General features: G+C 48.6%; 1 protein-coding gene and 1 pseudogene across 6 annotated transcripts in view; both read right to left on the minus strand.

The window, feature by feature from the left end:
- LOC121000859 (gastrula zinc finger protein XlCGF17.1-like) overlaps positions 1-16174 on the minus strand; it is an 86997-nt gene that overhangs the window by 23645 nt on the left and 47178 nt on the right. For 3 of the 6 annotated variants that reach the window (XM_040431597.1, XM_040431595.1, XM_040431593.1), the window contains exon 1: positions 6042-6144. The exons of 1 other annotated variant lie outside the window; for it this stretch is intronic. In XM_040431597.1, the coding sequence (XP_040287531.1) occupies positions 6042-6048 (7 nt within the window). In that variant the 5' untranslated portion in view covers positions 6049-6144. Of the gene's footprint in view, positions 1-6034; positions 6155-16174 lie in introns of those variants that run through there. 2 more of the 6 variants (XM_040431591.1, XM_040431592.1) reach the window with 2 other exon arrangements.
- On the minus strand, positions 5153-5240 carry LOC121002939 (annotated as a pseudogene).

Genomic DNA, 16174 nt, shown 5'->3' on the forward strand with positions numbered 1-16174 from the left:
ACAATGCTGACATAACATTTTTGACCAGGAAGGGGCAAACTGCCTCTTGCAAACAGCACATTCTTTCCCTCTGGTCTTTGAGGTAGCCTTTCTAGGGCCCTCCTTAATTGTCTAAAAATAAAGACAAGGAAAAAGACCCCCTTTAAAAACTATTAACGAAAGAAAAGGCTGGGGAAAGATCCCCCTTACTCCACCAGGAGTACCTCTAACCTCGTGACCCTCCTGCGGGTCGGCACGCTGACTGCTCTCATCCTCCATGGTAGAAGGCGTTAAAGCGGCTTTTAATTAAAGCCTTTAGGATACACTCTGGTGCTCCAAATCAAAGTACCCCCCAGGGGTTAATATCCACGCGTGGCTGAGAGACTAGATGCTGACACATAGTTGGTCAATGCAATCTCTAACTTTTATTACACAGAGTAAGCTGTATATACATCTTCAGAAGAGGGCAGTCCTCTCTGAGGCTTAAACATTGTTTCATTGGTCAAAAAGGAAAAAGATAAGAGAAACAGAGATAACACCCTGGCATCTGCGCAGTGTGTACCACTTTGGAATGTGAACTAATGTAAACATCCAAGTATCCGCCATCTTATAATGGCGGATATTCTAACAATAATACTGCATACGTCATATGTGACACTTCAAGGAGGTGCTTGTCTATAGGCAGTGAATAATATATTCATATCATCAACCCATATGATTGGCTTATGCACTCCTCCACAATCTATACACCTCCCTCGGGACACCTGTACAAGGATGAGAAATCAGACACTTCCCACAGCACAGCTCTTCCCCCCCCCCCCCCCTCTCTTCTCCAGTCTTGAAACAAAAAGTTAACTCATTACAGTCCTAGAGATACAAAAAATATAGAATAAAATTCACACATCTCTAACAAAGGCAAGGATAGAGCGTTTTCCATAGGAGGTTCAAGTCTTCCTGTAGGCTGGCTGGTCTCCTTCTAACCGCGCGCTTAAGGGACCATTTGAATCCCTAGGTCGCTCCCTGCCGGTGCTCCCGTGCGGCCTTTAGTAGGAGAACTCCTCCTCCACTTCCGGAACTCACTCTGCATGCGTTCCAAATACCATAAGTTGTGCCACACGCTTCCGGTTCTCGCCCGCTCACGCGAGATTTTGCCCCTCTCCGCTCCCTGCCGCGTAATGCGCTGAGGCAGGAAAGCCAGAGAGGAAGGCCCCGGACCTCCTGAGCACCGCCAGGAAGCTCCGGCGTGCCAGCTACAACTCCCACTGCCGCCGGGACTGCCCAGGAACACCAGGCCGAAAAAGAATTCCAGGACCCAGAAGGCAGAATCCAGACTTACCAGGCGGCTCCTAGAGGAGACTTACGCCGAACCAGGTAACCCCCATTCAGAGTATTCCGGGGACCTGCAGCCTAATCCTTTGCTTTGCACAAAATTGTCCTATCCATAGGACAGGAAACAGGAACTGGTGGTATAGGAGCAGTGCCCCTCCTTAAGAGCTCTCCACGAAAGTTCCTGTTTCCTGTCCTGGATGGAGGCGGTCTCTCAAGGGTGCTGTCATGGGCGTAAGGGAAAATGTGGTACAAGGAGCCTACATCGTTCAAGCACCACCAGCAGACAGACAGTGGGGTTTATACAATATAGGAGAGCAGGAGTATGATACCAGTGCATTAGCAACTTATACTGGGTCTCCTTGCAAATAGAGGATTTGGCTGCCCTGTTCCATATAATCTGCCAGGCACTGCGAGAAAGAGGTGATCCGAGGGCAGCGGCCCATTTATCCATATACGCGTGGTGGGGGATCTCGCCCTCAGCACACGTGGCCAAGAGGCGGTAGATGAGGGAAATCAGTCCCCTTGCTCAAGTGCCTAATCAGCATAGACGTTCAAATGGAGTAGGGAGTGACACCTTAAGTGAACCAAAAGCAGTACTCACATAATGACGAACTTGGAGATAGTGGAGTCTCTCAGTTGTCAGTACTTTCGATTGACACGTAAATCCTTTGCGCAGCTCCAGGAGCAAAGTAGCAGCATCTACAATGTCCGCTAAGAAAAAGAGACCCAATGACGACCAGACCGGGACCATAGAGGTGGTTAAGCTGGAGGGGATAGCTGGATTGTAAAGAAAGGAGATCATAGAGGAGTGCTGGGAAGCTAAGGCAAATCGGCTGTGGCAGGTGTCCTATATGTGCTTGGTAAAGGGCATGGGCCCCAGAAGGGGAGTGTGGGGGGCAACAGGAGTCTGTTGCCATAGCAGTGCGTTCGGATGAATTGGAGCAAGCCAGAGCTTTTTAACTTCCACCCATTTGGTGTATGCCTATCGGGACGACCAAAATAGGATGACACGTAGATGAGAAGCCCAGTAATAGTGCATGATATTGGGGACCGGTAGGTCACCTCTGTCCGTGGCCTCAAACATGACCTTGCGGGGGATGCGGTGGCGTTTACATTGCCATATGAAATCGAAAATGGCCTGTTGGAGGAGGCGTAGTTCTGACACAGGGATCCGCACTGGGAGGGTCTCAAAGTAGTAGAGCAATTTTGGGAGGAGAGACATCTTGACTGCTGCTATGTGGCCTAACAGAGATATGTACAGGGGCTTCCATTTAGCGAGGAGGGACTTAAAGAGGACCTTTCATCTGAATCAAGTAAGTAAACTGAATATACATACATGGAGAGCGGCGCCCAGGGACCCCCCTGCACTTACTATTATCCCCGGGCGCCGCTCCGTTCTCCGGTTATAGGCTCCGGTAAAGTCACAGTTGGGCTCCACCCATTTGAGCCTGCCGGCGTCTCTTTCTCCTATGCTGTAGCGCTGGCCAATCGCAGCGCTCAGCTCTTAGCCATGCTATGAGCTGAGCGCTGCGATTGGCCAGCGCTACAACATAGGAGAAAGAGACGCCGGCAGGCTCAAATGGGTGGAGCCTAACTGTGACTTTACCGGAGCCTATAACCGGAGAACGGAGCGGCGTTTACCTCTTTAAGCCCTCGAAAGAGGGGAGGGAAGTTACTGGAATACAAGGAGGCATACATAGGGGTAATATAAACCCCCAGGTACTTTAGCACGGCATCCAACCAATGCTAAGGGAAGTTACTTTGAAGCAGTGCTAGGTCACGGGTGGGTATAGAAACGGGCAGGGCCTCTGTCTTAGAAGTATTAACCTTATATCCTGAGAGGGCACCGTATTGTAATAAGGCTTTTTGTAGGTTAGGAAGTGTGATATGGGGACTGGTCAGGGTAAGGAGGACATTGTCCGCATAAAGGGAAATCTTAAATTCCTTGTCCAGTACTTTAAGTCCCTGAATGTCAGGGTTCAGCCGTATGTGTGCTGCCAGGGGTTCTATACATAGTGCAAAGATAAGCGGTGAGAGTGGACAACCCTGACGCTTTCCATTAGAAATATTAAACGGAGTGGAGGAGCAGAAAGGCAGCTTGATAAGCGCTGAGGGGGAAGAGTAGAGGCTGAAAATGGCTTGTAAAAAGGGTCCCATGATACCGTAGGTTCGAAGGGTTTCGAATAAGAAGGACCAGTCGAGCCAGTCGAAGGTCTTCTCTGCGTCAAGGCTTAAAACTACTGTGGGGGTCTCGATACGAGACGCCACGTCAATTAAATTAATTACCCGGCGAGTTTTATCTCCACCTTGACGGTAAGGGATAAACCCCACCTGATCTTTATGAACCAGGGTGGGGAGCCACACATTAAAGCGGCGAGAATAGATTTTAAGATCTGTGTTAAGAAGTGCGATCGGTCTATAGTTGGCGCAAACCTGGGGATCTTTACCTGTCTTGTTGATGACTACAATGTGGGATGACAGCATGGACGACGGGATTGGGGAACCTAGTAAAACTGAGTTATGTAAGACCAGGAGGCGAGGGGAGAGTTCTGATTTAAACGTTTTGTAGTACAAGTCTGTGAACCCATCAGGTCCTGGGGGGAGAGTTTTAATCATGTCCACTAGTTCCTCAGCTGATCAGGGAGGCAGCCGCCTCCGGGGAGAGCCTGGGCAACTTACAAGAGGATAGCGGGGTAGCGGTGGAGTGTGCGGGGTGTTTGCTGGTGAGGTTATATAATTTAAAGTAATAATCACGAAAGCATCAGGCTATCGCTTCTGGGTGATATTGGGGGCAGCCAGTTGTGTCTTTCACCGCATGGGAAGTACGTTTGGAGGCAGAGCCCTGTAGCTGACGGGCCAAGATGGTGGGGGCTTGGTTTCCCTTTCACAATATCTCTGCTTGGAGTAGAGCAGCATGCGTTCCACATTATGTATGGAGGCAGCCTTCAGTTTTGCGCAGGCCTCCACTAACTCCCTGAGGAGGGAAAGGCTTGGCTTAATGCTCAATCGGAATTGTAGCGAGTTAATTTGAGCCGTGAGCTCCCGAACCCGAAGTTTTCTGTGTTTTTAAGGTCGCGAGGCCAATGGGCTTCCCAAAGCACAGCCTGGGACGAGACAGAGCCGGTGTTTTCGCTGAAGAACGTTCGTATGTACCCCTCAATGTCCGCACGGGTGGATTGAGATTTCAGTAGGGAGTCATTTAGGCGCCAGTGACAGGTGCGCTGTGTTACAGGCTGGGGGGCGAGGGTGACGGGTGACGGGGGCGTGATCTGACCAGGAGGTAAGTCCAATGGAGACATCACACATCATCTTTAAGGTCAGAGCGTTGCCAAAGAAATAATCTATCCGGTGTGTAATTAATCGGGGGAAATAGAAGATGAACATTCGACCTGAGGGGTTAGCCACTCTCCAGAAGAGGTCGTAAAGGGCAAAACGCAGAATCGTGCTGCGAAAATTCCTAGCCTGGCGACACTGGGTCGGGAGGTAAAGAGGAGAGACAATCGATCCGCATTCTCTGAGAAATGCATATTAAAATCTCCACCCAGGATCCATGCCGCTGGAGGCAGATCTTGAAGTTTACATAGTACTCGACGCAGAAACGGAAGCTGGGAGGTGGGAAGCCCATTGGCAAGACCAGCGAGTTCCGGCACCCCAAAGTCACTACTCCTGGGGCACTATTGCGCTTCGGGCTTCCAAACAACTCAGCCCCCAGGCTTCGATCCAGCAGAGCCCTTCGTCACCTAGCTGGGTACCTTTAAACCCATGCCGTACACACTAGGGATGCTGTGTGGTTCACTGCTCTCCTCCATACTGCACTGCAAGCCCTCAGGTATGCCCTGTACGGATGGAGTTTACAGACCAGGAGCCGAGCTCCACTGGACTGATAAGAACAGGGACTACACTTGATCTTAGCCAAAAGGCCGAGAAGCGATGTGACAGACATCACACACTGCACTACTGAAGCACCAGCTGTGACAGACATCATACACTGCACTACTGAAGCATCAGCTGTGACAGACATCACACACTGCACTACTGAAGCACCAGCTGTGACAGACATCACACACTGCACTACTGAAGCATCAGCTGTGACAGACATCACACACTGCACTACTGAAGCACCAGCTGCGACAGACATCACACACTGCACTACTGAAGCATCAGCTGCGACAGACATCACACACTGCACTACTGAAGCATCAGCTGTGACAGACATCACACACTGCACTACTGAAGCATCAGCTGTGACAGACATCACACACTGCACTACTGAAGCATCAGCTGTGACAGACATCACACACTGCACTACTGAAGCACCAGCTGTGACAGACATCACACACTGCACTACTGAAGCATCAGCTGTGACAGACATCACACACTGCACTACTGAAGCATCAGCTGTGACAGACATCACACACTGCACTACTGAAGCACCAGCTGTGACAGACATCACACACTGCACTACTGAAGCACCAGCTGTGACAGACATCACACACTGCACTACTGAAGCATCAGCTGTGACAGACATCACACACTGCACTACTGAAGCATCAGCTGTGACAGACATCACACACTGCACTACTGAAGCATCAGCTGTGACAGACATCACACACTGCACTACTGAAGCACCAGCTGTGACAGACATCATACACTGCACTACTGAAGCACCAGCTGTGACAGACATCACACACTGCACTACTGACTGCGGCCCCCGGCTCCCCGGTACCTGCTCCTCCTCATGCCGGGGCTCTCCCTCCCGCTGTCCGGACATCAGAGCCTCTTTACAGGACGTTTCCAGCAGAACTTCCTCTTTCCCTCAGGTTCCTGGAGTTTTCCTCCCCCAGCATGCTTTGCGGTGTGACGTCACAGGGCTGGCCCCGCCCGGCACGCTGGTCAGTCAGCACTAGCCCCGCCCCCTACACCTCCGGCGGCCATGTTAGTACACCCAGACATGGCTCCTGCTCCTCTCCTCACATCACTGAGGGCCACAGGCGCTTCCCTCACCATCTCCAGAGCCCCAAACACTGGGAGCGGCCAGCACAGCCGTATCTAAGCCTCTCATGTGAGATACAGCCTGCTGAGCCTGGATCACAGCTTCTCTTGTGTGATACTGTCTGCTGAGCTGTGTATCTAATCCTATCCTGTGTGATACTGTCTGCTGAGCTGTGTATCTAATCCTATCCTGTGTGATACTGCCTGCTGAGCTGTGTATCTAATCCTATCCTGTGTGATACTGTCTGCTGAGCTGTGTATCTAATCCTATCCTGTGTGATACTGTCTGCTGAGCCGTGTATCTAATCCTATCCTGTGTGATACTGTCTGCTGAGCTGTGTATCTAATCCTATCCCGTGTGATACGTTCTGCTGAGCTGTGTATCTAATCCTATCCCGTGTGATACTGTCTGCTGAGCTGTGTATCTAATCCTATCCCGTGTGATACTGTCTGCTGAGCTGTGTATCTAATCCTATCCTGTGTGATACTGTCTGCTGAGCTGTGTATCTAATCCTCTCCTGTGTGATACTGTCTGCTGAGCTGTGTATCTAATCCTATCCTGTGTGATACTGTCTGCTGAGCTGTGTATCTAATCCTATCCCGTGTGATACGTTATGCTGAGCTGTGTATCTAATCCTATCCCGTGTGATACTGTCTGCTGAGCTGTGTATCTAATCCTATCCCGTGTGATACTGTCTGCTGAGCGGTGTATCTAATCCTATCCTGTGTGATACTGTCTGCTGAGCTGTGTATCTAATCCTATCCTGTGTGATACTGCCTGCTGAGCTGTGTATCTAATCCTATCCCGTGTGATACTGTCTGCTGAGCCGTGTATCTAATCCTATCCTGTGTGATACTGTCTGCTGAGCCGTGTATCTAATCCTATCCTGTGTGATACTGTCTGCTGAGCTGTGTATCTAATCCTATCCTGTGTGATACTGCCTGCTGAGCTGTGTATCTAATCCTATCCCGTGTGATACTGTCTGCTGAGCTGTGTATCTAATCCTATCCTGTGTGATACTCCCTGCTGAGCTGTGTATCTAATCCTATCCCGTGTGATACTGTCTGCTGAGCTGTGTATCTAATCCTATCCTGTGTGATACTCCCTGCTGAGCTGTGTATCTAATCCTCTGTTGTGTGATACAGGAGGAGCTGATCACATGGTACAGTCCCCCCCCCTCCCCTCATTGGTATAGTCCTCACCCGCCGGTCGCTTCTTTCACCCTAGTGTTAGGTTTGCCCGTTTCTGGCGGGGGAACATCCTGCCGGATCCGGACTAACGCTCGCACACGTCTGCTTCCGGAAGTCTGGCCCGGCCCCATTCATTATAACGGGGGGACGGGCGGGAGATGCGTCCGCAGCACGGGAAACATGCCGAGAGGCGGCCGGCCAGAAACCGCCTGCTGGTCAGTGGAGGAGACCCCTTTACATGCAGCGATCTCCTCCACAGTACGGGCAGCAGGGATCGGTGATGTTGCTCTTCGTCTCCATACAGAACCATTTCTTGCTCTTTGTACAGCAGGATCTGCTGCCGCTAAGAAGGATTGCGGCGCCATGAGAAACAATCCGCGCGTTGTGCTCCGTTATCCGGTAGTCGAGGGCACATTTACAATGGCAGGTTATTGCTGACGAGGGCTCATTAGCCATAATTTGCCCGAACCAAGGGGCCTAAGGCTGATGTTGTCCTTTCTGTCGGTCGCCCCATCGCCAATAAAGCCCAAACCAGACAGCACCAGTAACAGGTAAACCAGGAGCCACCAGCACCGAACCAGTAACAGGGGACACGGTGCAGGGAAATCAGAGTAATGAGGGGGTGCAGGTCACCGTGGAGCCCCCACTATTCTCTGACCCCAGGGGAACCGCAGCAGTGTAGCATGGTCCATGACCTTAGGGAGGTGAACAAGATGATCTTTGATGTACAGAACCCCCACACCTTACTTCACCAAGTGCCACCAACTTCTTCTTCTCCAGTGGTTGACGTGGCCAGAGGTTTTTCCTTCCTGCCCCTGGAGGAGACCGGTCACTAATTGCTGGAGCAGCCGACCTCAGGGTGCAGCACTGTCACCATTCGCTTTCTCAGAAGAAATGTCCCAGGTTCTGGGGGTGTGAAGACCACATTACCCTACAACACAACTTCTGCAGTATCTCCCCGAGACCCCAGACAGAAGGGAGGCCATATGCAGAGTACCAGTACCCACTACAGTATATCACTAAGGGCCGTGTGGGCTCCTGCTGGGAATGGACCCCCAGTGCCTCTAGCTGCAGGTTCTGTACAAGGCTCTGACCTCACGGGGACAACAAGGTCTACTGACACGGACAGGACAGACTTTCAGCTCCAGCCTCAGCTTTACCTGACTACAATACGTGGACAAGAGGTAATAACCGAGCTCCATGGAAAAACCTCCGACCGTTAGGTTACTACTCCTAACATCCAGACACAATAATTAGGGCTTCTCCTTCACATGTGAGAGATGTAACCGCAGCAGCCACACCGGAATACAAGGCGACTGACATAGTCCTGGACCAGCCGCTGACAATCCAAATTTCATAAGTAGTCGAGGAAATGAGAACCAAACACATCTCCGCTGCCAGGTGGACACAGTACGAGGTGGCACTGCCAACGCCGTCAGGAAGAACCATCAGACAAGGTCTGGGTTAGATGACCAGATAATCAGCATTATTGTATTGAACAGGAGCTGGAGAAACTCCAATCGCTAACTGAATTTTCGGTAGATGGATCCCGGTACCACCATGAAGGAAGTCCATGGACTTTGTAGGCAGTCACTACCCTACCCTCCTGCTTAGCATAGAAAGCATAGCTACAGGCATTCACTGCAACATGTACAATGGCTCACGTTCCGACAGCTAATCCATACTGCGGGGATTCGTTCGGGGAGGCAGATTAGCGGACGCAGTACAGAGGCAAAAACAAAGTCTTTAACTTAAACAGTTCAGTGTTCATTCACACCAGGGCAAGTCCACAGAACAAAAAACATTCACCTTGTCAGCTGCAGTCCTCAACAGGTTCTAGGGGCCTGCTTCTCAGCAATGCAGCTCTCAGCCCCTTAGCACGGCAGACATCCTTAGATCTCAAAAAACATAGACTCCACAGCTTCCTTGTCAGATGGAGGATAATCCACACAGCTGAGACTGCTGGCTGGGTTTTTATATCCCAAATAAAAACCTGGCCTGGAACGTGGGGAGAAGCCACCCACTCTGCACTTTGGCTGCTCCCAGTAAGAGCCGGCCCGGATCGGCTCTACAGCCATACTAAATAACAAATAGTGTCAGTCAGCACTAACTGCCGCTGACACTTAAAATTACCGGCTCTTACCTCACCGAGGCCAGGAATCCCAGTGACACATACCTTCCGTCAATGAGAGACCCTTGCGCCTTCCTACAATACACACACTGCAGGTAGGTCTTTGGGGTGGCAGAAGACTATGGTCCTATCTGGAAGAGCAGAGACTTTGTGGAATCAGCAGATAAACCCATTAAAAACTGTAGAGTCTATTAGGGTAGTGATCATCAAGGTACAAACTCCCGAGGCAGGGGGTAATGCCTTTGCTGACGCAGCAGCCTGAGCAGCCACTCTGAAGCCCTAATGGAGGCCTACTGAGGAACCAAGTCCGACTGATATCTCTTTACTGGACAAGGCAGTAGATGTCTGGTTGTGTAGAGTGGAAGCAGCAACAGTTTGGAACATGATGGACAGGGGAGGACATGTGGGGGGAGTAGAAGTGGCAGCAGCACAGTATGGAACCTGACGGACAAGACTGGAGACGCACAGCTGTGTAGGGGTAGTAGTAGCGGCAGCAGCAGAACAGTATGGAACATGATGGACAAGCATCGTCCTGCTGTGACTGAGATGATGAGAGCTGTGACCTGTTACTACAGGCCGGACGGCTGGTGCTGACAGTGCTGCTGCTACCTCCACTGCAGCCACCCACATTCTCACTGGTGACTGATATGGTACGGGTGCTTCCTCTTACATTACCCATCCACTGAACTCTGTCTTTCTTTTTAGGAACGGAGGCACCATTGCACCTTTACTGGTTATTCCAACCACAAGGCCCACAGCTGACTGCCAGACGTTAGAGGAGATCTCCTGCCTGTACAAGTCATTCCTTTCTCATCCATTGGCCAGAGCTCTATTTCGGGACTCTTTCGCATGCCAGAAAACTTCCCCGGGCCTAGAGGACCCAATTCATATTTAAACTGGGTTGTATTAACCATCTGCCAATGTACGGCCTATCGCCCACCCAAAACCTCAGTCTAAATTACTTTCTGGACCCAGGAGCGGGAAGTGGCCATATAGCACTGAGATGCCTATAGGTCCAGTGCTCTCCTAATTCAGCAAACCCTTTCCTCTGGTACCAGCTGAATGAGTAGAAGGACTTAGCTGGTGGATTGGGGACTATAGAGGAGGTGGCACCTTTCCTCCACTCTGGGAACGCCGCCTCTTCGCTTCTCTCTGCAATCTGCACCGCTCTTCTGTGTGGCTACTAGCTGTTTTACCTGGGAGCTGAATGAAGCCGCGGTTGCTGCACTGTTCGGAGGGCGGTCAGGTGTAGGAGCCTTGGTGGCGGCCATTGTAGCTGTGTCAGCAGAAAACATCCACTACCTGCTGCTGTGTGATCTGCTCTACCACTGCAAGTCCTGCCGCTGAGTCATCTTTCCGACCTGCTGCTTGGGGCCCACATGACTGCCCAAACCGGGCACACACTGCTTCTGAGCACCAGGAGTTGCATAAGGTACATTTTCTGGAAAAAGGGGAGAGGTGAAAGGGCAATGGACTATTTTCGATGAGCACAGATATTTATCTCAAGTGGAGAAGCCAGAGCCACCCTTTGCCTTCTTAGAAACGATCCACAGTTTAACGAGTCCTGACACCATTTTTGTTTCTTTCTTCTCTTCATACTGAGCAGAAGAATGTCTGCACCTTTTTACAGCTGACTGATTGCAAGAACCGAAGACTACGTTTGGTGTTCTGTCAAAAAGCCGTCTACTCTGCTTGGTTTAATACGGTTGATCATGCTGACAGAGCTCATTAACAAAAAAACTCAGTGGTGTACTAAGGGGGGGGAGGGGGGTCCGCCCCGGGTGCCAGAAGCAATGAGCGCTTCCATAAATACAGACAGAAGCGCTCATTACTGGAGCGCAGGGAGCTGGGTCCTGTCACTCACCGCTCAGCTCCCCGCGCTCCTCCCCTCCTTCAGGCCGGCGGCGCACAGAATGGTGAAGCAGGAAGACTTCTCCCCGCTCCACCATTCAGCCTGCAGACACAGATCACACTGCCGGCCTGTGTGGGTGGGGCCTGCAGCCTGGAAATCTGCATAATCTCCACCCACACTGTGCTGCAGAGCGATCTGTGCCTGCAGGGAAGAGAGGTATGTGAGCTTCAGGAACGGGACAAGGTGAGTAGTTACTGTGATTTTTTTTTTTTTTAATACAGAGGGGGCACAGGGGGCATTACTACTATAGAGGGGGCAAAGTGGGCTTTATTGCTATGGAGGGGGCACAGAGGGCATTACTACTATGGAGGGGGGCACAGAGGGAATTACTAATGTGATGGGGGCACTTCTACTATGGAGGGGGCACAGAGCCAGAGTGCATCTACAATGAAGGGGGCATAGTGGGCATTATTACTATGATGGGGGCACAATGTGTGCATAACTACTGTGAGGGGGCACACATCTGTACAAAACTACTGTGAAGGTTGTACAATGAGGGCAATACTGCTGTGAGGGGGTACAATTTTTTTTAAGTATTGGGGGGGCAAAGAAAGGACCCGCCCCAGGTGCCAAACACCCTAGACATGCCACTGATAAAACTCCTCCATTTCCTAGGTCTCTCCATCTCCAAATGTTCAATCAGCAATACATGTTTCAGATGTTCTATGACCTCATGCTGGAAGGTGTCACAGGCTGCAACGAGCCAAAAAGGCAAAGTGTGGTGACCAGACTGATCGAGTGGAACACAACAGGCAAACACCTCTCCTCCGAGTCCTCTCCACTTCCCTCAAACAATTAAGTCGTGAGGGTATAATTATTCCTCACATTTCTCTTACCATTTGCTGCAAATGAGTCCAAAGGGTCTGGGAATGTTCACAACTTCATAACCCAGGTAGTAAACCCAAGACTGGAGTAGTTGAAAGGGATTTTCTGACTTTTTTTTTAACCGATGACCTATCCTCTGGATAGGTCCAACACCAGGGCCCCACGCCAATCAGCTGTTTTAGAAGCCACCGATGCTCGCTGTGGCGCTGCGGCCTTCTCTCAGCTCTGCCTAGGCCATGTGACATCACGTTCATCGGTTACATGGCCCAGGTGCAGCTCAGCCCCATTGAAGTGTATGAGGCTGAGCTGCGATACCAAGCACGGCCACTATACAACGTACGGCGCTGTGCTGGGTGAGCTGAGAGAAGGCAGAGGCGCTACTACAAGCACCCGTGCCTTCTCATCCCGCTGATTGGCGGGGGTCCTGGATCTCTTTAATAAAGACTGTGATATTTACCTGCTCAAGGATCCTCAAAATCCGAAGAACAGAAGAACTGATGTTACACAGATGTCCGAGTTTGGTAAAAATAAATAATAATATATTCCAATATGTCCATTATATAATTCATGGACGATCACGGTTACCGGTTTCCTTTACGTCATGGCAAATAGTCACATAACACAAGGGGATCCAGTCTCTGCCGCGGCCAGTGTCGGCTGTGGCAATGCCAAACCAGATGAGCCCAGCCGAGCATTGCAGGCTTGGAAGAGATGGAGCGGAGAGCCAGCGCCAGGAAGCAGGTAAGTAATCTTCCCTTTACAGATCCAGTAAGTGGGGGAGTTTGCCAAACCCCCTCATTCTTGCACAACCCCTTTAAGATCTACAATTATAACAGCAGTAACTACACTTCTGAATATACTGATATTTTCTTTTAATTCCTGCTTCAATATACATGCAATATTTATATAACAAAGCTGAGTCTTCTCACTATAAATGATAGCAAGAAAAAGCATGGAAATTCATGGCATATTTTTTTAAAAACTGTTTTATTAACAGAATTGGAAAGACAACAGCATCATATACTTTTGTTGCCGAATACAGTATAGATATAGAAATCAAAAGACCTATGTGGCCCAATTCTCTTGATACAGAAAACACTGTAAAGAAAAAATACAGCAACCGTCTAAACAATTTCTCTAACCAGCCATTGCAATGTTACACACCCTATTTCTTCAATTAACATATAGTGACTTTCAATATGTACAGGTGTCCCCATTAAACCGAATGAGCCCCGCTTCCTCGAGCTGCTGATGGCTTGTCGCAGTCTCGAGGTGACATACATAGTTTGTGCTGCCCCAAATTCTATCAGACTTTAGTGGTTTGTTGCGATGTTTGTACACTAGTACTACATATGGAAGGATCTGATTCATCTGTAATTTCCAGATGGTCAAGTTCGGTGTATCGGGGCTGCACCATCTCAGAGCAATACATTTACGTGCCATAAGCAGGGATTCCCTTAGGAATATTGTCATATAGTGTTCCCAATTATCTTCATTCAGTATTCCTAACAGGCAGACCTCAGGAGTGCAGGGTACCCGAAAGCGGCAGTAAAGGGGAAAGCAGATCAGTCACCGCCCTCCAGAACATAACTATCTGGGTGCAGCTCCAAATCACGTGCCAGAAGTCGGCCTCCAGCTCCCCGCACCGCGGACACTCTGCCCATTCCATACATCCTAACTGGTGGGAGATATGTCTGATGAATGATATATAATTGGATTATTTTGTTATTGATTGCAGGTGATACTTGTAAATGTGATTCCAATAAAGTCATTATGGATTCATCTGTGAGTGTGGGAATCCTTCTTTCCCATTTCTCTATTACTGGGAGGGGATTTGCACTGATCTTTGCTTGTACTAAGTACTAGTAGCTAGTACCGATACTAAGCCTCTGGGACCCTGGCTTCTGACAACTCCTACAAGTGAGAATTTGGAAACTCTGGTGCTGTTAGGTGGAAATGTACTCTGTATTGCAGCTCTAAGTTGCACGTATGAGAAGAAATGGGTACGTGGTATGTTGTACTTTTGTGCCAAAGTCTCAAATGTCATTATAATTCCTTGATCATAGATATCACCAAGGGTTTTAGCTCCTGCCGATTTCCATTGTCTGCTCCCATCACCCCCTGCAAACTTGGCATGGACTGATTTTCCCACAAAGGTTACAACCTCTGTAAATTTGGCCAGTGATTTAGCCTCTTTCCAAACCGTCTGCGCCAATTTATGCAGTGGTAGCATTGACCCCTCTAATACCAACCATAGAGTATTGAAGTTTAGGTAGGTTTTTAAGAAGTACTCTGAAGTAGTTATGTCTTCTCGTAACATTTTGTTTTTATTAAAAAAATTTAATATGAAACAGCCATACAGGATATTTATATCCGTATATATTCTAATTTCAATGTATAAATAAAGAAAAATATACAATGTAATATACAGAGCATTAAAAATCATGCACAGTATATAATAAGTTCACATTATTGTGTTAGCAAATGACAGAGATATTAGATCTTGAGAAACTCTTTATTATCAAACCGGTAAGGACCGTAGTCTTTATTAATAAACTCAAGACCTGAAATTAAAATTATAATATACTCAACAATAATAGTTATGCTTAGTATATAAAAGGCAATTATTCACACAATTGTATTATCAAATTACAGAAATATGAAATCTTGAGATTCTCTTTATTATCAAGCTAGTAAGGACCGAAGTCTTTGTTAACAAACTCGAGACTTTGAAAATAAGATCATAGAGCAATCTATACTTCAGCTTATATGATTATTGTAAACATGTGTATGCCGCGTGCCCTTTAATGTATATAAACATAGATAACTGGGGGAGGGTAAGAGAACTTAAGGGGGGGGGCTATCAGGGCTCAAAATGTGAGCTTGACTCATCGGTATATAGACTTAATATCTGGAGTTAATCAAAGAAGGTTTAAGATGAAGTCACTTTTAACAAATGACTTCCAAAGATCCCATGTTGTATGGATGTGGTGTAACTTATCTTCTCTCAATAGTCTTGACTTCTTAAAGTTGTGTAGTGTGTCCATTTCCTTTAGCCACTCTGGAATTGAAGGGGGTGTTTTCTCTTTTCACAATCTAGGGATTAAAAGTTTGGCAGAATTAAGTATATGCAGTGCGAGGGGATGTTTTATGTTCGAGGAGTGGCAGTCAAAAACACTAAAGAAGAATCTCAACTCGGGTGTCAAAAATGTGACCCAGAATAGCAGAGATATTCCTCCAAAACACCTTCATGCACTTGCAGGTCAACCATATGTGTGATAGTGTACCATGTTCTTCCTCACATCTCCAGCACAAGGGGGACACATCTGAGAACATACCATGTAATAATACCGGGGTTCTGTACCATCGTGACACCAGTTTAAAATGCATCTCCTGTATTTTTGAGGGTACTGACTTCGATCTAGCATTTATGATGATATCTTTCGTTTCGGTATCATTAAGAGTGATCCCTAACTGATGCCCATTTGGAGAGATAGGAAGGAGGCGAGTCAGAGGTATTTATTATATTATATATAGTAGAGATCGGTCTCTTGACTGGAGAGACAATATTTATGCTTTTTTGGATTGTGGTCATGAGTAAAGAGAGGGAGTTGTAGGCCTCCAAAGCCAAAATACATCTTTTAAACTGTACATACTTGTCACGGCTGTATGTGAGCAACAATAGTATACACAGTAAAAGAGCTACTGACCGGACCCAAACTAGGGAGGATAAAGGGTGACCCCTGTCAGACCCTCAAAGCTCTCCCTATGCTGCTAAAGCACATGCCCGGATCCAAATGGCGGAAGGAGGCATG

Source organism: Bufo bufo, chromosome 5 (genome assembly GCF_905171765.1).
Source record: "Bufo bufo chromosome 5, aBufBuf1.1, whole genome shotgun sequence".
In the NCBI taxonomy this organism is placed as follows: domain Eukaryota; kingdom Metazoa; phylum Chordata; class Amphibia; order Anura; family Bufonidae; genus Bufo; species Bufo bufo.